This window comes from Dendrobates tinctorius, unplaced genomic scaffold (assembly GCF_039654945.1).
Source record: "Dendrobates tinctorius isolate UK_male_01 unplaced genomic scaffold, ASM3965494v1 ptg000362l, whole genome shotgun sequence".
In the NCBI taxonomy this organism is placed as follows: Eukaryota; Metazoa; Chordata; class Amphibia; order Anura; family Dendrobatidae; genus Dendrobates; species Dendrobates tinctorius.
Genome location: NW_027362028.1, coordinates 2,618,619 through 2,641,513, shown reverse-complemented (window position 1 = coordinate 2,641,513; position 22,895 = coordinate 2,618,619). Strand labels below are relative to the sequence as shown.

At 46.4% G+C, this 22,895-nt stretch overlaps 1 protein-coding gene across 1 annotated transcript in view; it reads left to right on the top strand.

Annotated features, from left to right (window-relative positions):
- Positions 1 to 1,557: 1,557 nt before the first annotated feature.
- The window catches only part of C7 (complement C7), a 63,148-nt gene continuing 41,810 nt past the window's right edge, over positions 1,558 to 22,895 (top strand). The window contains exons 1-5 of the mRNA XM_073562667.1: positions 1,558 to 1,671; positions 3,442 to 3,503; positions 16,682 to 16,757; positions 19,068 to 19,209; positions 20,702 to 20,843. Of these exons, the coding sequence (XP_073418768.1) occupies positions 1,666 to 1,671; positions 3,442 to 3,503; positions 16,682 to 16,757; positions 19,068 to 19,209; positions 20,702 to 20,843 (428 nt within the window). The 5' untranslated portion in view covers positions 1,558 to 1,665. The remainder of the gene's footprint in view (positions 1,672 to 3,441; positions 3,504 to 16,681; positions 16,758 to 19,067; positions 19,210 to 20,701; positions 20,844 to 22,895) is intronic.

Here is a 22,895-nt window from a genome sequence, read left to right as displayed (position 1 = left end):
ACCCCAACATAAACCGACCACTACCCTCAACATAAACCTACCACTACCACCAACATAAACTGACCACTACCCCCAACATAAACCGACCACAACCCCCAACATAAACCTACCACTACCCCCAACATAAACCTACCACTACCTCCAACATAAACCGACCACTACTCCCAACATAAACCTACCACTACCCCAACATAAACTTACCACTACCACCAACATAAACCGACCACTACTCCCAACATAAACCTACCACTACCACCACCATAAACCGACCACTACTCCCAACATAAACCTACCACTACCACCACCATAAACCGACCACTACCCCAACATAAACCTACCACTTCCCCGAACATAAACCTACCATTACCCCAACATAAACCTACCACTACTCCCAACATAAACTGACCACTACCCCAACATAAACCGACCACTACCCCCAACATAAACCGACCACTACCCCCAACATAAACCTACTACTACCACCAACATAAACCGACCACTACCCCAACATGAACCTACCACTATCCTGAACATAAACCTACCATTACCCCAACATAAACCTACCACTACTCCCAACATAAACCGACCACTACCCCAACATAAACCGACCACTACCCCAACATAAACTGACCAATATCCCCAACATAAACCAACCACTACCCCCAGCATAAACCGACCACTACCCCCAACATAAACCGACCACTACCCCAACATAAACCGATCACTACCCCCAACATAAACCGACCACTACCCCAACATAAACCGACCACTACCCCAACATAAACCGACCACTACTCCAACAAACTCACCACTACCCTCAACAAAAACCGATCATTACCACCAACATAAACCGACCACTACCCCAACATAAACCGACCACTACCCCAACATAAACCGACCACTACACCAACATAAACCTACCACTACCCCAATATAAACCTACCACTACCCCAATATAAACCTACCACTACCCCCAACATAAACCTACCACTACCCCAATATAAACCTACCACTACCCCCAACATAAACCAACTACTACCCCAACATAAACTCACCACTACCCCCAACATAAACCTACCACTACCCCTACATAAACTCACCACTACCCCCAACATAAACCAACCTAATGTCATGAGGAAGAACAAGTGGTTGTGGACCCCCGTTCTCGTGTGATTCCCCCGGGATCAGATATTTATCGCTGAACATGTATTTTGGTAATAAATATCTATTAAGGAAACCTCCTTATAACATTATATTCCAGCAGCCACCACTAGGGGCAGCATGTGATGATTGATGATGTATAAGCAGCAGTCTCCTGAGCTCCCCCTAGTGGTGTCCGCAGGTACGCAGAACTCTACCTTGTAATTCTTTGACTGTGCTGAGGGTTTGGAGCTCTGTATCAGAGAAACTGCATTAAGGCAAAATGTGAACCTTTATGTGAACTGTATTTTTTCGCCAAATATTCTGACCTTTCATTGAACTGAATGATCATAGAACTATGGGAAAGCCGACTAGTGGCCCAGACCCCGGGGGGCTTTAGGAAGAGAGGAGGGCGGTGATTTCTGTAAACAGGATACAGATAGGGGATTATCTCCGGGCGGCAGAGGAGCTGGACATTTCCAGGCTGAACTTCCACTGTGACTGATAGCAGGAAATCTCCCAGACATGAAGGTAGGATCCCAGAATTATCATGTGCTGCTACCCCAAGATCTGGAGTATTACCGGCAGTCCTATGTAATCACCAGCAGTCCTATGCAAACCGCAGAGCCCAGTGACAACCTCAGCTTTGCTGCAACGTGTTTGTTTCTGTGTTGCGTTAATGGCTGGGATGATACCTGCAGTCCTATGTAAAATGCATTGGAAACTGATGCATTGCCGTAAGCCGCTCGGCCTCTTCTGATAAATACGAATTATTAAGGTTTACAAATTTTATTCTCTCCTCTAAGTCCGTCCTGACCTGATCCTTCTCACAGCTGAGGGTTTGTCACAGTTGTATCCGGTCTGATCTGAATATTCTGGACCTTCACTGATACATTGTAACAAACTATCTGGAGAAGGAGATGTGTTGCGATATAATTCTCCCTCACAGAGGATTGTCTGTGTGATCAGATGATTGAAAACTGTTATGTGGTTTGGTGAGGCAGAATTGCAGTAATTCACTGCTCAATGCATCAATCAGAGGACTGTGCTGTGCAACTGATAATCATCCACCACTGAACATTGCTTTTTTCTTCTTCTAAATAGGTGCACTGCACTGAATATTTTCTGAACGTATATTTATTGTGGCCAGAGTTCATTTCTCTTATAAAAATCACAAAATTCCCTGCATGGAAATAGATACTATAGATAACATGTTATATACCTGAGGCAGCAACTAGAGGGCACTCTCTGCATAATGTTTTATTATTTAGACCAAAGTGTTATCAGTTTGCAATGAGTGCCCCCTAGTGGTGACTTCAGACAGAATCTTATCATGTATCTCTGTATACAGGGAGCTCCCCCTAGTGGTGGCTGCAGACAGGATCTTATCATGTATATCTGTATACAGGGAGCTCCCCCTAGTGGTGACTGCAGACAGGATCTTATCATGTATCTCTGTGTACAGGGAGCTCCCCCTAGTGGTGACGGCAGACAGGATCTTATCATGTATCTCTGTATACAGGGAGCTCCCCCTAGTGGTGACTGCATACAGGATCTTATCATGTATCTCTGTATACAGGGAGCTCCCCCTAGTGGTGACTGCAGATAGATTCTTACCATGTATCTCTGTATACAGGGAGCTCCCCCTAGTGGTGGCTGCAGACAGGATCTTATCATGTATATCTGTATACAGGGAGCTCCCCCTAGTGGTGGCTGCAGACAGGATCTTATCATGCATCTCTGTATACAGGGAGCTCCCCCTAGTGGTGGCTGCAGACAGGATCTTATCATGTAGCTCTGTATACAGGGAGCTCCCCCTAGTTGTGGCTGCAGACAGGATCTTATCATGTATCTCTGTATACAGGTAGCTCCCCCTAGTGATGTATCTCTGTATACAGGGAGCTCCCCCTAGTGGTGTCTGCAGACAGGATCTTATCATGTAGCTCTGTATACAGCGAGCTCCCCCTAGTTGTGGCTGCAGACAGGATCTTATCATGTATCTCTGCATACAGGGAGCTCCCCATAGTGGTGGCTGCAAATAGATTCTTATCATGTAGCTCTGTATACAGGGAGCTCCCCCTAGTTGTGGCTGCAGACAGGATCTTATCATGTATCTCTGCATACAGGGAGCTCCCCATAGTGGTGGCTGCAAATAGATTCTTATCATGTATCTCTGTATACAGGGAGCTCCCCCGGTGGAGGCTGCAGTGATTGTCTTTTTATATTTTCTTCACTATGTATATAGAGACTTCAATAAACTCTTTAAAAAAAGAGTATTTCAGATTTCTTCTTTATTCCTAGAAATGGCTGATTTTGCTTGTGCTGATGTTAGAGATCTGGGAAGGGGCTGGTTACTTTCCAAGGTAAGAATAAAAAAATATTTTATAAAATCCTAGAATGTTAGAGTTGGAAGAAACCTCAAGGGTCACCACGTCCAACCTCAATGCAGCGCATTATATAAATTATATAAATTCATAACGTACAAACTACTAAGTGCAATATTTGTATGTAAAATCAGATTATTTCCAGAAAAAAGCATACATATATCAATAAAGCAGTCACAGAAATGGCTGCTCTCTGTTATGTAACCTGGAGTGTTTTCTCCAGTGCACAAAAGCCCTAAGATGTGGTTTGGTGCACCTGGGTCCGGGTTGCGGGTAGCTATGTGAGATGGGCGGATCTGGCTACCCACATGCCTCACATGTGGGTGTGGTTACAGCCTATGTAATGGAGGCTGTTGTTTGGCACATGGTCTGTGTGTTGGGAGGAAGAAGGCCTCCTATGTGTGTGGCTCCAGACCGAGCCTCTGTGCTGGACATTACTCAGCCTGTGTGCCCACAGGCCTGGTGGATGAGAGCCCTGCTATGGACAGTTATGTTTTGTTTTTGCTTGCTCTAAAGGCTGTTTACCTTTTGTTGGTGCTTCTGGGTTTATGAAGCAATAAATCCACATGTACTTTTAAGAGAACGTGCCTCCTGTTTTTTCCTCCTGTCGCACCTGAGTGAGTATACACCATATATTATTTATATATATATATATATATATATATATATATATATATATATGTATACACTCACTGGCCACTTTATTAGGTACACCTGTCCAACTGTGTGTTAAGACTTAATTTCTAATCAGCCAATCACATGGCGGCAACTCAGTGCATTTAGGCATGTAGACATGGTCAAGACAATCTCCTGCAGTTCAAACCGAGCATCAGTATGGGGAAGAAAGGTGATTTGAGTGCCTTTGAACGTGGCATGATTGTTGGTGCCAGAAGGGCTGGTCTGAGAATTTCAGAAACTGCTGATCTACTGGGATTTTCACGCACAACCATCTCTAGGGTTTACAGAGAATGGTCCGAAAAAGAAAAAAAATCCAGTGAGCGGCAGTTCTGTGGCCGGAAATGCCATGTTGATGCCAGAGGTCAGAGGAGAATGGGCAGACTGGTTCGAGCTGATAGAAAGGCAACAGTGACTCAAATTGCCACCTGTTACAACCAAGGTAGGCAGAAGAGCATCTCTGAACGCACAGTGCGTCGAACTTTGAGGCAGATGGGCTACAGCAGCAGAAGACCACACTGGGTACCACTCCTCTCAGCTAAGAACAGGAAACTGAGGCTACAATTTGCACAAGCTCATCGAAATTGGACAGTAGAAGATTGGAAAAACGTTGCCTGGTCTGATGAGTCTCGATTTCTGCTGCGACATTCGGATGGTAGGGTCAGAATTTGGCGTAAACAACATGAAAGCATGGATCCATCCTGCCTTGTATCAACGGTTCAGGCTGGTGGTGGTGGTGTCATGGTGTGGGGAATTTTTTCTGGGCACTCTTTGGGCCCCTTGGTACCAATTGAGCATCGTTGCAACGCCACAGCCTACCTGAGTATTGTTGCTGACCATGTCCATCCCTTTATGACCACAATGTACCCAACATCTGATGGCTACTTTCAGCAGGATAATGCGCCATGTCATAAAGCTCGAATCATCTCAGATTGGTTTCTTGAACATGACAATGAGTTTACTGTACTCAAATGGCCTCCTCAGTCACCAGATCTCAATCCAATAGAGCATCTTTGGGATGTGGTGGAACGGGAGATTCGCATCAGGGATGTGCAGCCGACAAATCTGCGCCAACTGTGTGATGCCATCATGTCAATATGGTCCAAAATCTCTGAGGAATGCTTCCAGCACCTTGTTGAATCTCTGCCACGAAGAATTGAGGCAGTTCTGAAGGCAAAAGGGGGTCCAACCCCTTACTAGCATGGTGTACCTAATAAAGTGGCCAGTGAGTGTATATATATATATATATATATATATATATATATATATATATATACAGTATATATAGTGGCGTAGAGATCACTAGTGGGTTGGGGTGTACTTGCTTGGCAGCAATATAACATGCACACAGGAGCGATCTATAACTTAAAACAGTCTATGTTGTTTATTTTCTCCATAAACCATGGAAGCATGAACAAAGGCAAACAGTCTTACATCAGACAGATGAATCCTCAATGTCCATAGTAGAGCTCCGCTCTCTCAGACCTATGGGCACACAGGCTGTGCCATGTCCAGCATGCAGGCTCTATAGCTGCTGGATTTCTTCCTCCGTGGAGGCCCCTTCTTTGGTCAGCCTCTCCAGCTCACTCTCCTTCATTGCGATCAGATCGGGAGAGCGCAACAGTTCGATTTCCCGGTCATCCGTGGATTTCTGGAGCTGGGCATTAGTCTCCTTCTCTACCTTGAGCTCTCGGAGGACTTTATATCGCTCCTCTGCCAGGCAGCGACGCTCATCCTCTCTCTGGAGAAGCTGCTGCTGATGCTTCACTTGGGCCTCTCTGAGCACCTCCATATCTTTCACTATGGCCTTGTTCATAGTTTGACATGCTGACAGGTGACCTCTGAGCTCAGAGACTTCCTTCTCCAGCTCATCCACTGTGTGCTCAGCTGCTTGTCTTAGGACCCTTTCTCGTTCAATATGCTCTTTCACAGTCTCTTTAAACAGCTCTATCTCATGGTCCTGCTCTCTTTTGGCCAGCACGTGTCGCACCATCAGTTCTTTAATCAGATTTTCAGATGGGCTCTCTTGCCCACCCATACTCTGCCTCTTCAGAGCTCCACCTGTTCCTGCATCCGCCTCTATGGTCTCCGTGGGTCTACTATAGGTCTGTTTTATTCCAGCCCAACACCAACTCCCTCTGTGCTGGGGTTTGTCCGAGGTAAAGTGACCTCCTTACTAAACACTCTTTCCCTTGCGTTTGAGTCACAGTCTGAATTGGAGTCACCCCCACTCACCCTGTCATCCTGGAGCAGCAAGTCCCCACTCAAAGAGGTGTCGGACACCTTTCCTGGAGGTACCCCGTTTCCCACTGTCACACGTTTGGTCACCCCAGCTAAGTCCCCGAGTTGTTCAGACCCACACTTTCTTCTGGTCACCCCGAACTCTGGACTATCACCTTTAGGTGGCGCTACCTCATCCTCCTCTGAGCAACCCCACACTTCATTAACTTCCCATGCTTCTTCAAAGAACACAAAGTCCCGGCCCCCCTCAAAGGGGTACAATAAGTTCAGTGGTATACCGCCATCTTGGCACTCGTCACTTTTGGACATATCCATCATCACTCTGCCCACAGTATAGTCCACAGTGACCCCATGGATGCAGCGAACCTTGACCTTTTTCTCGGTCAGACAGAGAACGAGAGGAGTTCCCGTCAGAGTCACCTGACTCTTTGAGTCCAGCCGTCCAGAGACTCCTTCACGGTGTAACGTCACGGTGCACACCTGCGACCTGTCGTCGTACAGAAAGTCTATGCCGCACTCAGAATAAGTCACAAACACCGCTGTTCCCCAGACATGTCCACTGAGGTAACCAGTGCTGCCCCTTTTGAAAGCTCCACCCCTTTTTGGGCCACTATCCCCTATTGGGACGCCGCCTCCCTCTGGGACTCCACCCCGTTTGGGTCACCGCCCCCTTTTGGGACTCCACCCATTTTTTAGATGCACGCCGTGTCCCCCCATGTCCCTCTACAGGCCCCTCACCGCCTGTGCGCGGCAGTCTATCTGCCCCAACAGTTCCTCACAGTGAGGCTCCTGCAGTTGCTACTGCAGCTCCTGCTGCTGCAGAACCTCTTGCTGCAACTGCAGCTCCCGCAAGTCCCTGCACAGCTCCGCACCGCAGACTTCGTGGACCCGCCGATCCACAGCAAGCTTCGTAACCCTGCCGAGTTACAGCCAGACGCTTGTCATCTTCGTGGCCTTGCCGAGCCACAGCAAGCTGACTTGGAGAAAAAAAAAATCTTTGTGACCCCGCCGAGCCACAGCACTCACTTCCCCGCGTGCTTAGTGGACCGTTGCCCCTAGCAACCGAGTTTGTAGACCTCGTCTATTGCCCCTAGCAACATGCGCACAGGAACGATCTTTCACTTAAAACAGTCTATGTGGTTTATTTTCTCCATAAACCATGGAAGCACAAACAAAAGCAAACAGTCTTACAGCAGACAGAAGAATCCTCAATGTCCATAGTAGAGCTCCGCTCTCTCAGGCCTGTGGTCACACAGGCTGTGCCATGTCCAGCACGCAGGCTCCATAGCCTAAACACAGTCTCACTAACCCCGGGCAGCACAACACGGATTCCTGTCCGTTACCTGTTGGTGTCGGCCACACAGGTTCCCGGATGCCTCTTCTCCTCAGAAGTATCACACAAATATTACCCCGGTCAGTTTCACTCACGGCTCACAGTCCATCCACTTCGGAGGTATCTCACATACCACTCTGTAGTGTCCAGCCTGGACACAGGGAGGTCTGTCCACTCTCACAGACCCCCACACACTCACTGCCAAGTGCTGAACACACCTCCATTACATAACTTGTAACCAGGGCCGGTTTTAGGCAAAGTGGGGCCCTAGGCAAAGTTTAAATGGGGCCCAAATGCTGACATAGTGCACATCACACAGAAGCATTTCGATAGTATTTACATGCGCTGAGTTCAGGCCGCTAAATGAGTGTGAGCGACAATATTGAAGTCGTTCAACACTTGTTTCCCGGCCTCTTTCCACCGTCTGAGAAAGAATGATGGGAACAGAACGATCACTAAGGGTGTGTGCACACGTTGCAGTTTTTGCTGCGTATCCGCAGCGGATTTGGTCCTGCGGATCCACAGCAGTTTCACAGTACCATGTAATCCTATGGAAAACCAAATCCGCCGTGCACATGCTGTGGAAAATTCTGCGCAGATTTGCTGCGGTTTATTTTCCGCAGCATGTTACTTCTTTTTTTGCGGAACCACAGCTGCAGTGTACGTTCCGGGACATACAAATCAGTCAGTCTCTCTCTTATCCGCACTGCCAAACCGCACTAGAACCTGCATCAAATCCGCTGTACACATGCTAGGAATCCGCAGGAAAAATGCATGTGTTTTATCGTGCGGTTTCTGCCAAGAGATATGGATTCACTGCAGAAAAAGCCGCAGACTAATCCGCAACGTGTGCACACACCCTAACAGATCACCATACAGTACCATGTTATCAGCAGCACATCTACAGTTTACACTCCATAGTCCTCCATATAATATAATCTGCCCCATAGTCCTCCATATAGTATAATACACTCCTCATAGCCCTCCATATATTCAAATACACTGCTCAGTCCTCCACATAGTATAATACACTCCTCATAGTTCTCCATATAGTATAATGCACCGCCATAGTCACCCATGTAGTACAATTCACTTCCCAAAGCATAATGCACCCCATAGTTCTTCATATAATGTATTCCCCATAGTCCTCGATACAGTATAATGCAGCCCACATATAGTATAATGCAGCCACCCCATAAAGCATAATGCAGCCACCCCACAGAGTATAATGCAGCCCCACCATACAATATATAAAATATACAATATACAATAATATGAGGTTTGAAAGAGAGCGCAGAGTCGAGGATCACCCCAAGGCACCGAGCGTACGGGACTGGGGAAAGAGAGCAGCCGTTGACATTGATGGATAGGTCTGGTGGAGGGGTAGAGTGAGTTGGGGGAAAGATGATGAATTCTGTTTTGTCCATGTTCAGTTTGAGAAAGCGAGCAGAGAAGAAGGCTGAGATAGCAGACAGACATTGTGGGATTTCAGTCAGTAAGGAGGCGAGGTCGGGTCCAGATAGGTAGATCTGCGTGTCATTGGCATAGAGGTGATACTGCAAACCGTGGAATTCTATGAGCTGTCCCAAGCCGAAGGTATAGATGGAGAATAGTAGGGGTCCTAGGACAGAGCCTTGGGGAACACCGACAGACAGGGGGCGAGGTGAGGAGGTGGTGTGTGAGAGGGAGACACTAAATGTTCGGTCTGTTAGGTATGATGAGATTCTGGATGGGGCCAGGTACAGTGGGGCAAAAAAGTATTTAGTCAGTCAGCAATAGTGCAAGTTCCACCACTTAAAAAGATGAGAGGCGTCTGTAATTTACATCATAGGTAGACCTCAACTATGGGAGACAAACTGAGAAAAAAAAATCCAGAAAATCACATTGTCTGTTTTTTTTTCATTTTATTTGCATATTATGGTGGAAAATAAGTATTTGGTCAGAAACAAGCAATCAGGATTTCTGGCTCTCACGGACCTGTAACTTCTTCTTTAAGAGTCTCCTCTTTCCTCCACTCATTACCTGTAGTAATGGCACCTGTTTAAACTTGTTATCAGTATAAAAAGACACCTGTGCACACCCTCAAACAGTCTGACTCCAAACTCCACTATGGTGAAGACCAAAGAGCTGTCAAAGGACACCAGAAACAAAATTGTAGCCCTGCACCAGGCTGGGAAGACTGAATCTGCAATAGCCAACCAGCTTGGAGTGAAGAAATCAACTGTGGGAGCAATAATTAGAAAATGGAAGACATACAAGACCACTGATAATCTCCCTCGATCTGGTGCTCCACGCAAAATCCCACCCCGTGGGGTCAGAATGATCACAAGAACGGTGAGCAAAAATCCCAGAACCACGCGGGGGGACCTAGTGAATGAACTGCAGAGAGCTGGGACCAATGTACCAAGGCCTACCATAAGTAACACACTACGCCACCATGGACTCAGATCCTGCAGTGCCAGACGTGTCCCACTGCTTAAGCCTGTACATGTCCGGGCTCGTCTGAAGTTTGCTAGAGAGCATTTGGATGATCCAGAGGAGTTTTGGGAGAATGTCCTATGGTCTGATGAAACCAAACTGGAACTGTTTGGTAGAAACACAACTTGCCGTGTTTGGAGGAAAAAGAATACTGAGTTGCATACATCAAACACCATACCTACTGTAAAGCATGGTGGTGGAAACATCATGCTTTGGGGCTGTTTCTCTGCAAAGGGGCCAGGACGACTGATCCAGGTACATGAAAGAATGAATGGGGCCATGTATCGTGAGATTTTGAGTGCAAACCTCCTTCCATCAGCAAGGGCATTGATGATGAAACGTGGCTGGGTCTTTCAACATGACAATGATCCAAAGCACACCGCCAGGGCAACGAAGGAGTGGCTTCGTAAGAAGCATTTCAAGGTCCTTGAGTGGCCTAGCCAGTCTCCAGATCTCAACCCTATAGAAAACCTTTGGAGGGAGTTGAAAGTCCGTGTTGCCAAGCGAAAAGCCAAAAACATCACTGCTCTAGAGGAGATCTGCATGGAGGAATGGGCCAACATACCAACAACAGTGTGTGGCAACCTTGTGAAGACTTACAGAAAACGTTTGACCTCTGTCATTGCCAACAAAGGATATATCACAAAGTATTGAAATAAAATTTTGTTTCTGACCAAATACTTATTTTCCACCATAATATGCAAATAAAATGAAAAAAAAACAGACAATGTGATTTTCTGGATTTTTTTTTCTCAGTTTGTCTCCCATAGTTGAGGTCTACCTATGATGTAAATTACAGACGCCTCTCATATTTTTAAGTGGTGGAACTTGCACTATTGCTGACTGACTAAATACTTTTTTGCCCCACTGTATGTGATGCCAAGAGATGGGAGAGTCTGTAGCAGGAGGGAATGGTCTACAGTGTCGAAGGCAGAGGACAGGTCCACCGTCCAGGAGAAGGAGGACAGAGAAGTGTCGCTTGCTCTTGGCGGTTAGTAAGTCGTTAGTGACTTTAGTTAGTGCAGTTTCAGTTGAGTGATGCGGTCGGAAGCCAGATTGTAACCGGTCAAGGAGGGAACAGGAGGAGAGGTGGGAGGACAGTTCAAGATATACATGCTGTTCCAGCAGTTTTGAGGCGTAAGGGAGAAGAGATATTGGGCGATAGTTAGACACAGAGGATTGGTTAAGGGAGGGCTTTTTGAGGATGAGTGTGATTGAGGCATGTTTGAAGGATGAGGGAAAGACACCATTTGTAAGTGAAAGGTTGAAAAGGTGTGTTAGAGATGGAATGAGGACTGTGGCCAAGTTAGGGATGAGGTGAGACGGGAGTGGGTCGAGGCCACAAGTGGTGAGGTGTGATCTTGACAGAAGGGTGGAGAGCTGATCTTCTGTCATGGTGGGTGGAGAGCTGATCTTCTGTCATGGTGGAGAAGCTGGCTTTTTCAGAACAGGGCTGAGCGGCTAAGAAGGGCATTGGGGGCTGCGGGCCAAAGTTTTGTCTGATCGTGTCGATCTTCTGCTTAAAGAAGGAGGCAAAGTCTTCGGCAGAAATGAGAGGAGGGGGAGGAGGTGCTGTGGGACGGAGTAGAGAATTGAAAGTGTTGAATAGCTGTTTAGGGTTGTGAGACAGGGAGGATATGAGAGATGCGAAGTAAGTTTGTTTTGCGGCAGAGAGCGTGGACTTAAAGCTGGCAAGGGTCTGCTTGTATACATTGAAGTGCTCAGTAGAATGGGTTCTCTTCCATCTCTGCTCAGCGGCCCTGGAAACCCGTCTCAGTTCTTTGGTCAGGCTGGTCAACCAGGGCTGCCTGTTGATTGTTCGAGCTTTGCTCTGCGTGAGGGGGGCAGCCGAATCAAGCGTTGCTGTTATTGTGGTGTTATAAAAGGTGGCAGCAGCATCTGTGTCATGAAGGGAAGCTATGTCTGTAAGAGGGAGAAGGGATTCAGAGAGTGATTGTAAATTGAGGTGTTTGAGATTCCTGCGAGGGTGAGCGAGTTTATGGAGCGGGGGTTGCGCAGTAGGAGAGGAGAAGGAGGAGAATGTCAGTAGGTTGTGGTCGGACAGGGGGAGGGGTGAGTTATTGAGATTAGTGAGGGAACAGAGACGGGTGAAGATAAGGTCCAGCGTGTGACCATCTTTGGGAGTGGCCGCAGAGGACCATTGAGTGAGGCCGAGGGAAGCCGTGAGTGATGGAAGTTTAGAGGCAGCTGGGGTGGAAGTGTCAATGGGGATGTTGAAGTCGCCCATGATGATGGTGGGGATGTCAGCAGAAAGGAAATGGAGTAGCCAGGTGGTGAACTGGTCGAGAAAGGTGGAGATGGCTAGTTCTGGGGGGCGGTAGATGACAGCCAGTTGGAGGTTGGAGGGGGAATAGATGCGGACGGAGTGCACCTCGAATGAGGGAAGAGTAGCGGAGGGTGGCAAAGGAATTGGGGTAAAGGAGCAGGTATCAGACAGGAGCAAGCCAACTCCTCCACCACGTTTGTTGCTGGGGCGAGGGGTGTGAGAGAGATGGAATCTGCCATAGGAAAGCACCGCTGAAGAGGCTGTGTCAGAGGGAGTGAGCCAGGTTTCAGTGATGGCGAGGAAGGAGAGTTTGTTGGTGATAAAGAGGTCATGGATAAATGACAGCTTGTTGCAGACAGAGCGTGCGTTCCATAGGGCTCCAGGTAAGGGGGTTGAGGGAGTGGGGGCTGGATGAATGGGTATGAGTTTATCATGGTTGCGAGGACGTGTAGAGGATCGTGGCAGGGTGGTAGAAGTGAGTGTAGGGATGTGTTGAGGAGGGCCAGGATTTGGGGATACGTCGCCAGCAATAAGGAGTAGTAGACAGAGCATTAGAAGGTGGGAGCAGGATAGGACATGATGCGGCCGTCTGGAGAAGAAGGATTGTATGTGGAGGGACAGTTGTGACGAAGAGGTGAGATGGCTGGGAAGGATGGAGGGGGAAATGACAATAATACAGCCCAGCATGGTATATAGCCCCCCAGAATGGTATAATACAGCCCAGCATGGTATAATACAGCCCAGCATGGTATATAGCCCCCCCAGAATGGTATAATACAGCCCAGCATGGTATATAGCCCCCCAGAATGGTATAATACAGCCCAGCACGGTATAATACAGCCCAGCATGGTATATAGCACCCCCAGCATGGTATAATACAGCCCAGCATGGTATATAGCCCCCCAGAATGGTATAATACAGCCCAGCACGGTATAATACAGCCCAGCATGGTATATAGCCCCCCCAGAATTGTATAATACAGCCCAGCAGTGTATAATACAGCCCAGCATGGTATATAGCCCCCCCAGAATGGTGTAATACAGCCCAGCATGGTATATAGCCCCCCAGCATGGTATGATACAGCCGAGCATGGTATATAGCCCCCCCAGCATGGTATATAGCCCCCCAGAGTGGTGTAATACAGCCCAGCATGGTATATAGCACCCCAGCTTGGTATATAGCCCCCCAGAATGGTGTAATACAGCCCAGCATGGTATATAGCCCCCCCAGAATGGTGTAATACAGCCCAGCATGGTATATAGCCCCCCAGCATGGTATGATACAGCCGAGCATGATATATAGTCCCCTCAGCATGGTATGATACAGCCGAGCATGGTATATACCCCCCCAGCATGGTATTTAGCCCCCCCAGAATGGTGTAATACAGCCCAGCATGGTATATAGCCCCCCAGAGTGGCCCCACAGTCCACTACTCACACTGATTTAAAAAAAACAAAAAAAAACAAACTCTTCTTACCTTCTCCTGGTGCCCGCACTGCTGGCTACTCCTGTCTCCTCCTGCACTGTCTGGCACACAGTGAGAGCGCGATGACGTCATCGCACCCCCGCTGTGTCAGAGGCAGAGCGGGGAATGATGGGAGAGGGAGTGTCAGCTGACACTCTCTCCTCCATCACTGCCTCCTTCCTACGCGGCAGCGGCGGCAGGAGTTGGCGCTGGGGGCAGGCGGGCCCCCCTGCCTCACAGGGGCCCTATAGCGGCTGTGTGATGTGCCTCTGGCTGGGGGCCCCTGGAGGAGCGGGGGCCCTAGGCAGCTGCCTGGTCTGCCTGCCCATAACGCCGGCCCTACTTGTAACCCCACCCACAGGTGAGGTATGGACCTCATGGGCTGGTCACATGGTCATGACCTCACTGCAGGTCCTGAAACTCAAAACCAAACACACAGGGGGAAAAAAAGGTACAGTTAGCACTAACGACAAAATACTCCGGGTTGCATCGCAGGGAGCATCCATCCCTGTGACATATACCTCCCATTAACCTCGCGACCACCAGTCACACCACAATATATATATAGAATTATTGTTGTTTGTCATCCTGAAATAGACTGGGACTTGTAGAAATATGGCCTAAACTGCGCATTCCTGGTGGGTTTATAAACGGGGACATTTTCCAAAAATTTGGATCTAAGTGCGAACAATGGTAATGGTGAATGGTAAAATAAAACACGGCAATTAAAAATAAGAATTTATATTAAACACATGAAAACAAGTCAATAAAATGGAAGCTGCGCACATGTGACCGCTGCCTGTGACTGTCGTTGGCTTTTGGGAATGTTCGCTGCTGATAATTCCATGAGTATCCGCTTCATTGTCTGCACATTAGCAGAGGATGTAATTAGATAATAATCAGCCGCTAATGATGATTAGTGCGGTGTATGACGAGCGCTCGCTGTGCCCCGGAGCCATTACACATGGCGCAGCTCATGGCACCGGGGTCTCCGCTCTGGGCGCTGGTACCAGGAATCAGGGACACTTCTCACACAACGAAAGTCGATGGAAGTGTCTCTGAGCAGGGAGGCCCCCTCCAAATGATGTCCATACTCCCCTGAGTCACCTGAGAAATACATTGGTGGTGCGCACAGAAGAAAAGTAATTCATTTTTTTGGCGCTGCGATTTTTTTTTTAACTAAAAGTAAACAGAAGGGCGAACGTTTTTTTCTACTGTATCCACTTCTTGCTATGTGTAAAACTGCACCAAAACTGTATGTACTATTCCAGCCAGTATATATAGTATATAACAACTTCTCAACATTGAAATTGCAACACCAAGAAGGAAAAGTTGTGGAGTTATGGAAATCACAGGATGGGGACGTTACTGATCGGTAATATAGCAGGTTTCCAGCAGTACAATACAGCTGTCATTATCTCACCCTTTAATGATAATGAAGTGACTCTGCTCATCCTGCCCCGGTGTGTACAGTGGTGGCCATACGTTTTGACACTGTCACACATTCTGGTTTTCATATTTCAGTGTTTTTTGCTCTTTTAGTCAGATGTTTCTCTGGTCACTGACGAACAATTCTAAACATTTCATCAGTTTTTACATTTTTATTGACAAATCCATGAAGTTTCTGTGACTCCGCAATATTCCCAACGCTGCCCCTTATTTTCCAGACTTCTGTCCTTCGCCCCAACAACTGGATATCATCTTCTGGGCAGATCCTGACTGATGGCCGTCCGTTCTTGTCTCATCAGAGCCTGGAGTCATCACAATTTCTGGGTTTTTCTTTGTCGCTTTTGAGGATTAGAACTGATACAGTATCTGCGGAGTTTCCTTGACCCAAAATGTCAATGTTTTGTTCCTGGAGCCACTTAGTTATCACTTTTGCCTTGTAACCTTGTCTCCATCATGGGGATAAAGCATCGTCACCACATTGTGCTGGAAGATAGGAGAAGTTGTTCTTGGAGGAGATTTACATCCCGTACTTAGGTAAATTGTGATTGACTGCCTTCATGAAAGAGAAGCCCCACATATGAATGGTCTCAGGAGGCTTTACTATTGGCAGGCACAGGAAAATTACTTTACCCTGGTTCAGTGCAGTCCACGTCCTTCCTGCAGTCTGTTCTTGTGGTCTGTCTTGTAGAGAAGTGGCTTCTTTGCTGTACTTGACATCAGGCAGCCTTCAAAAGCCTTTGCCTCATTGTGCGTATACATGCACTGACACCTGCCTGCTGCCATTCACGAGGCAAGCTCTGCACTGGTGTTTAATCGATCCCATAGCTGAATCTTCTTTAGTAGAATGTCCTGACACTTGCTGGACTTTCTTGGTCTCCTCTTCTTGTACCTTTTTTAACAGCAGTTGAACCTCTCTCTGTTTAGAGTTTTTGTTGATATGATGAATGGTTGATTTAGGGGCAATGTAACTAGCAGCAATGTCCTTGCTTGTAAAACCTTTGAGTGCTCTAGTGGTCGGTGTAAGAACTACAATCTTTGAAAACTGCTTTATTTCAATAGTTAAATTAAAAAAAATAACAATTCCGTGAAAATGTAAAACATGTTTATAATGAAATCCTTAAGTAATACGACATTGTCTGGTAAGGCTAGAACAAGTCAGATCAGAGGTTTTCCAAGTCGTAGTTTATGTCATTGTGTGTAATGTAACAACTATATATTATATGTTATAGCTTTATGACAAAAGTGAACTGCAAATGGGGCTCCTTTGGGCCGTGGTCCGAATGCGATGGCTGCTCTAAGACACAGGTACGTCACCTCACCACCTATACAGTTGTGGCCAAAAGTATTGACACCCCTGCAATTCTGTCAGATAATACTCAGTTTCTTCCTGAAAATTATTGCAAACACAAATTCTTTGTTATTATTATTTTCATTTAATTTGTCTTAAATGAAAAAACACAAAAAGAATTGTCCTAAAGCCAATTTGGATATAATTCCACACCAAACATAAAAAAGAGGGTGGACAAAACTATTAGCACTGTTCGAAAAATCATGTGATGCTTCTCTAATTTGTGTAATTAACAGCACCTGTAACTTACCTGTGGCACCTAACAAGTGTTGGCAATAACTAAATCACACTTGCAGCCAGTTGACATGGATTAAAGTTGACTCAACCTCTGTCCTGTGTCCTTGTGAGTTCCACATTGAGCATAGAGAAAAGAAAGAAGACCAAAGAACTGTCTGAGGACTTGAGAAACCAAATTGTGAGGAAGCATGAGCAATCTCAAGGCTACAAGTCCATCGCCAAAGACCTGAATGTTCCTGTGTCTACCGTGCGCAGTGTCATCAAGAAGTGTAAAGCCCATGGCACTATGGCTAACCTCCCTAGATGTGGACGGAAAAGAAAAATTGACAAGAGATTTCAACGCAAGATTGTGCGGATGTTGGATAAAGAACCTCGACTAACATCCAAACAAGTTCAAGCTGCCCTGCAGTCCGAGGGTACAACAGTGTCAACCCGTACTATCCGTCGGCGTCTGAATGAAAAGGGACTGTATGGTAGGAGACCCAGGAAGACCCCACTTCTTACCCCGAGACATAAAAAAGCCAGGCTGGAGTTTGCCAAAACTTACCTGAAAAGCCTAAAACGTTTTGGAAGAATGTTCTCTGGTCAGATCAGACAAAAGTAGAGCTTTTTGGGCAAAGGCATCAACATAGAGTTTACAGGAGAAAAAAAGAGGCATTCAAAGAAAAAAACACGGTCCCTACAGTCAAACATGGCAGAGGTTCCCTGATGTTTTGGGGTTGCTTTGCTGCCTCTGGTACTGGACTGCTTGACCGTGTGCATGGCATTATGAAGTCTGAAGACTACCAACAAATTTTGCAGCATAATGTAGGGCCCAGTGTGAGAAAGCTGGGTCTCTCTCAGAGGTCATGGGTCTTCCAGCAGGACAATGACCCAAAACTCACTTCAAAAGCACTAGAAAATGGTTTGAGAGAAAGCACTGGAGACTTCTAAGGTGGCCAGCAATGAGTCCAGACCTGAATCCCATAGAACACCTGTGGAGAGATCTAAAAATGGCAGTTTGGAGAAGGCACCCTTCAAATATCAGGGGCCTGGAGCAGTTTGCCAAAGAAGAATGGTCTAAAATTCCAGCAGAGCATTGTAAGAAACTCATTGATGGTTACCGGAAGCGGTTGGTCGCAGTTATTTTGGCTAAAGGTTGTGCAACCAAGTATTAGGCTGAGGGTGCCAATACTTTTGTCTGGCCCATTTTGGTAGTTTTGTGTGAAATGATCAATGTTTTGCTTTTTTGCTTCATTCTCTTTTGTGTTTTTTCATTTAAGACAAATTTAATGAAGATAATAATACCAAAGAATTCGTGTTTGCAATCATTTTCAGGAAGAAACTGAGTATTATCTGACAAAATTGCAGGGGTGTCAATACTTTTGGCCACAACTGTATGTGCTAGCATGTGGGGATGTCTATGTATGGGGCACAGTGCAAGGCACCATTTCCTAATCTGAACCACATTAAAGGGGTTTACTCATATGTTACAAGGGTCTCATCTGTGGCATCTGGAAGCTGGGAGCCACAGGACAGCCTGGACTGAACAGGCACTGATTATAGGGGAGGGTCTGACATAGTAATTGCGTGACAACCTCTACAAAGGACTCTACCACAATGAGGGTCTTTGAGTTTTCTCTGTAGCAAGTGTCAGTGGGAAAAGATACAGAAACACATTCATTCCTGAGAACCTCATAGGACATTGGATCTAGTATTAACCCCTTCTCAGCAAAGGAAGTATTATAGCGATCTAATTGCAGGATTCTTACTGCAGACAGGCATACAGATACATCCAGTGATCAGAGGAGCAGTGCCATCATTTGTCTGCCATCCACTCCAACAGTAGGGTGATTAACCCCCTTAGATGCTGCCATCAATAGTTATCGCAGTATCTAAGTGGTTTGTCAGACATAAGGGAAATCCACCCAAACAATTTTTTTTTAAGAGTTATATACTAGAAAGAAGAAAAACATTTCTTAATCCTCACCCACTGTGTCAGGTGTTAGTAACAGAAGTGACTGATGTGCCCCTTCATATTTCCTATCCAGACCCGCAGACGGACCGTTGAGGTTTTTGCCCAGTTTGGTGGCATTGAATGCAGTGGAAACTCTTATGAAACTCAGTCTTGCGTTCCCACCAAGGGATGTCCAATAGAGGACGGCTGCGGAGACCGCTTCCGATGCGCTTTAGGTAATGGTTTTCTGACTAACAGCAAGAAAATGAACATTCTGTGAAGATCAGACCTGAAGAAGAATACTCTGGGCAATCAACACCCAGGTCCTTTCTGCCCCAGTCATTAGGCGAATGTGAGACTGGATTCACATTGTAAAGTATGGATACCTAGATCCTCTAAGCCCAGTGGACTCTGACATCTAGGTTTGTCTAGTTATGGGCTTGCCCAGAACCTCGGTGTTGTAAAGTAGCTAATGAGCCACTGACATCAGGAATTTCTGGCCTCACACAATCAAATTGTCAGGACCCCGGGGGACCTATCGCCACTGTCAATAAATAAAATATTAAATTGTATTTATCTAGTTTAAACCGAGCTTCCCTAAGGGCTGTGTATATAGTTACTGTATATACCAGCACTGAATAAACCATATACATAAATATATACCAGCAGTGAATAAACCCTATACATATATATATATATACCAGCAGTGAATTAAATGCACCCATAAATACATAGAAGCAGCAAACAAAGGTTATTTTTAATGAGTAAGCCAGAGCCAATTTATCCAAATGCAAAGTCAAGTGTTCATCTCCAGGTCCTCTTCAGTACGGGCCCTGGTTATAAAGGGGTCGTCTCATGAAGATAACACCATAAGTCAATTATTATAAGTGATCGAATCTCCTGAAATTTTGCTCTAATTGTCTGGAAGAGTGAACTTGGTTAGAATAATATTAGATCTGAATTGAATCTGCCCCAAACTAAAGTTTGGGAAGGGGGTTAAAAAGTAAAAAAAAGATTATCGTCTCCTGTCCTAGGCCCTCACTTGTCCTGTGACCGTAGCTGCCCACCCATATTGGTCTTCATATTGGTCTTCTCTTCAGTCTTTGGTGCGAATCTTGAGTTGATGAACATTGTTTACCAGTAGGGCGCCCCATGTTACCATGTGAGCATTGAAAGATCCAGTAAGAAGATTAAAAAGAAGATCAAACTGAAGCGAGCAGAGTGCAGACCTCTTCCTCAGCCTCAAAAGAATTCAGAAAAATGGCAGCCAGTTGAACACCATTTCACTAGATTCATGCAGATTAAATTACAAAGTACTGGATTCTGGAGAGTGGCTGTCATAGCAGGACTCCTCTGTTCAGAAGTTCTGTTCTTATGTGATGTGAATGATGATTCATATCAATGGCTTCCATGTTATTACTACATTTCCACTGCTGCCATTGAGCATTCTCCTGGCAAAATCAGCTGATGTACAGAGCGCACTGTCACTACTGGTTATCTCTGGTGACCCCATATAATGGTGAGGTTGTGCCTGCTGGTACTTGTGCTGAATATGGAGTCTTATTGGCAATGCTCCATGGTAAAATAGGCTAATTACCTATATGAGGTGGCACTTCTGGAAAAACTTTTTGGAAAATGTACTTTTCTACATCACCTATCTACATCACCTATCCTCCTTCACATAATATGGGATGGGTGAGTGATTGTCCACATTTCCATGTGTTTCAGGTCCGTGTATCAGTAAATCTCTGGTGTGTAATGGTGATCACGATTGTGAGGAAGACAGCAATGATGAAGCTAACTGCGAGGTGCGACACAAAGTGTGCGACATTGATAAACCCCCACCCAACACGCTTCAGACCGGCCTTGGGTAAGAAGAGAGGATAGCAACCATTATTGTTTATTATACCTCAGATGTCACTCAGGATAGTGGGGCTCTGGGTATGACAACTGTGTGGAGCCTGTGATATAGATGTGTATATAATATTTTAGCAAGATGAAAAGATGTCACTGCTAAACGTACAGAGGTGACTTAGTGACATGGTGTCATGGCTCGGTTTGGGAATTTGCTCCGCTGACCTGTTGTTTTGTGGTCGGTTCCTCTGTCTACTGGGCTATTGCTTTTTGTTCCCTGTCGGAATGCTGGTAGTTCCAATAGCCTTTGTTCCCCCTTCTTTATTTGTATCTCTCCAGGTGTTTTCCATTTTCCTCTTTTGTCTGCTCTGTCACATTCTGGGTTGGGTTTTATATGTTCACCCTTCTCTGCACTTCCTTGCTGGCTATACCTCTAGGCAGAGTTAGGTTTAGAAGTTCCAACCCTTCAGCTAAGGGATTTATTTAACACTAATGTGGTTGCCCCTGGCTGCGCGGTGATCTCCCAGTCTCTTGCTTCCTGTCCTGCTCATGTGTACCCTGCCCAAGCTTCCCGTCAGGGCGCACAGTCCCCTGTTCTTAAAGGGGCAAACGTGCATGCTTTGAAAATGCCCCCAGCGACTAACTGAGAGGCATCTTGAATAAAAGGCACCCTTCCAAGTAGGGAGATGCCTGAGAGACCCCTGTAGTTTTCTTTACTTAGTTTGTGTGCAACTATTTGATGTTAGGTCACCCATTCTAGTATCCTCTGTAGTTAGTGCTTTACCCTGAACCCTTGGTCATTGTGTGGCCAGGGCCTGAATCTAAAACCCAGGTTCTTGTGTGACCAGGGCCTGAACCTGAACCCCTAGTCCTTGTGTGGCTATGGCTTCAACCTTGAAGCCGTGCCGGCAGTACCTGAACCCTGAAGCTTCACCGGCGGTACCTGAAACCTAAAGCGGCATAAGCTGTATCTGATCCTTGAAGCCGCACTGGTGGTAGCAGAACCCTCACGTCACCTCGCGGAACCCAAACCTGAAACCGTTTCAGTGGTTCTTGAACCAGCACCAGTGTCTGCCTTGGTTAGCGTTCCAGTGTCCGTACTGTCGGAGCCTGTTCCAGTATCTGAATCCAGCCCTGTCTGTATACATTCTGCCTGAAGATCCAGAACCTGTGTAGTCTGAGGAGAGTCTGTATCCTGTCCAATCAGTTAGTCATAGCCTAGTCCGTGTCTGCAATCCTGATCCCTGGGGTCAGCAGCGGTCGTACTGCATAGGAGTGACTCCACCAACAGCAGCTCCAGTGAAAATCAGGTAGCCACTTAATCATGCCCCTCCTAGGTAAGCCTGGCCCTGTGACACAGTGGGTCTACGATTCACATGCGCCACGTGCGTGCATGACAGTTTACCTTGCATGGTAAACACCAGTTGAATTGCTGCAGTGAGACTGTTTGTTTTTTCTTCCCAGTCCCTCTTCCTTTCACCTCTTCTCTTCAGATTTCTGGGAGTTAATTCTTGCTGTTTCTTTTTTGACTCTCCTTAGCTTTCCTTCTCTACCTTATATGAACATGTTTTTAATGTTCTCACTTTGGGTGTTCGTATCATCCTGGACATTTTCCTCTTCTCTGTTGCTGCCTTCCCTCTGGTTCCTCAGGAGGTACAAGAAACCCCTCGATGGCCTTTTAGGGTGCCAGGTCCAAGGTGGTGTTTTTGAGTTGCGTGATTAGGGTCTTCTAGTTTGTACAGAGAACAGTTGGGTGCAGGTGCGGCTTCTCCCTGTAATAGGTCTTTCCTTTTAGCGATACATGAATTATTGTATGTTACACTCATAACACAAGTAGTTTAAGCTACAGAGAGATCTGCGCCGGAGAGACACTAGGTTACAGAGGGATCTGTGCCGGAGAGATCTCTGGGGAGAGGATATCATCACAGCTGAGCCTAGGAACGCAGTGCACACAGCGATGATATCTGCGATGGCCACTGATCACAATGCAATACAGGGAGGTGGTCTCCACTCACAGTGCACTATAGGGAGGTGGTCTCCACTCACAATACACTAAAGGGAGGTGGTC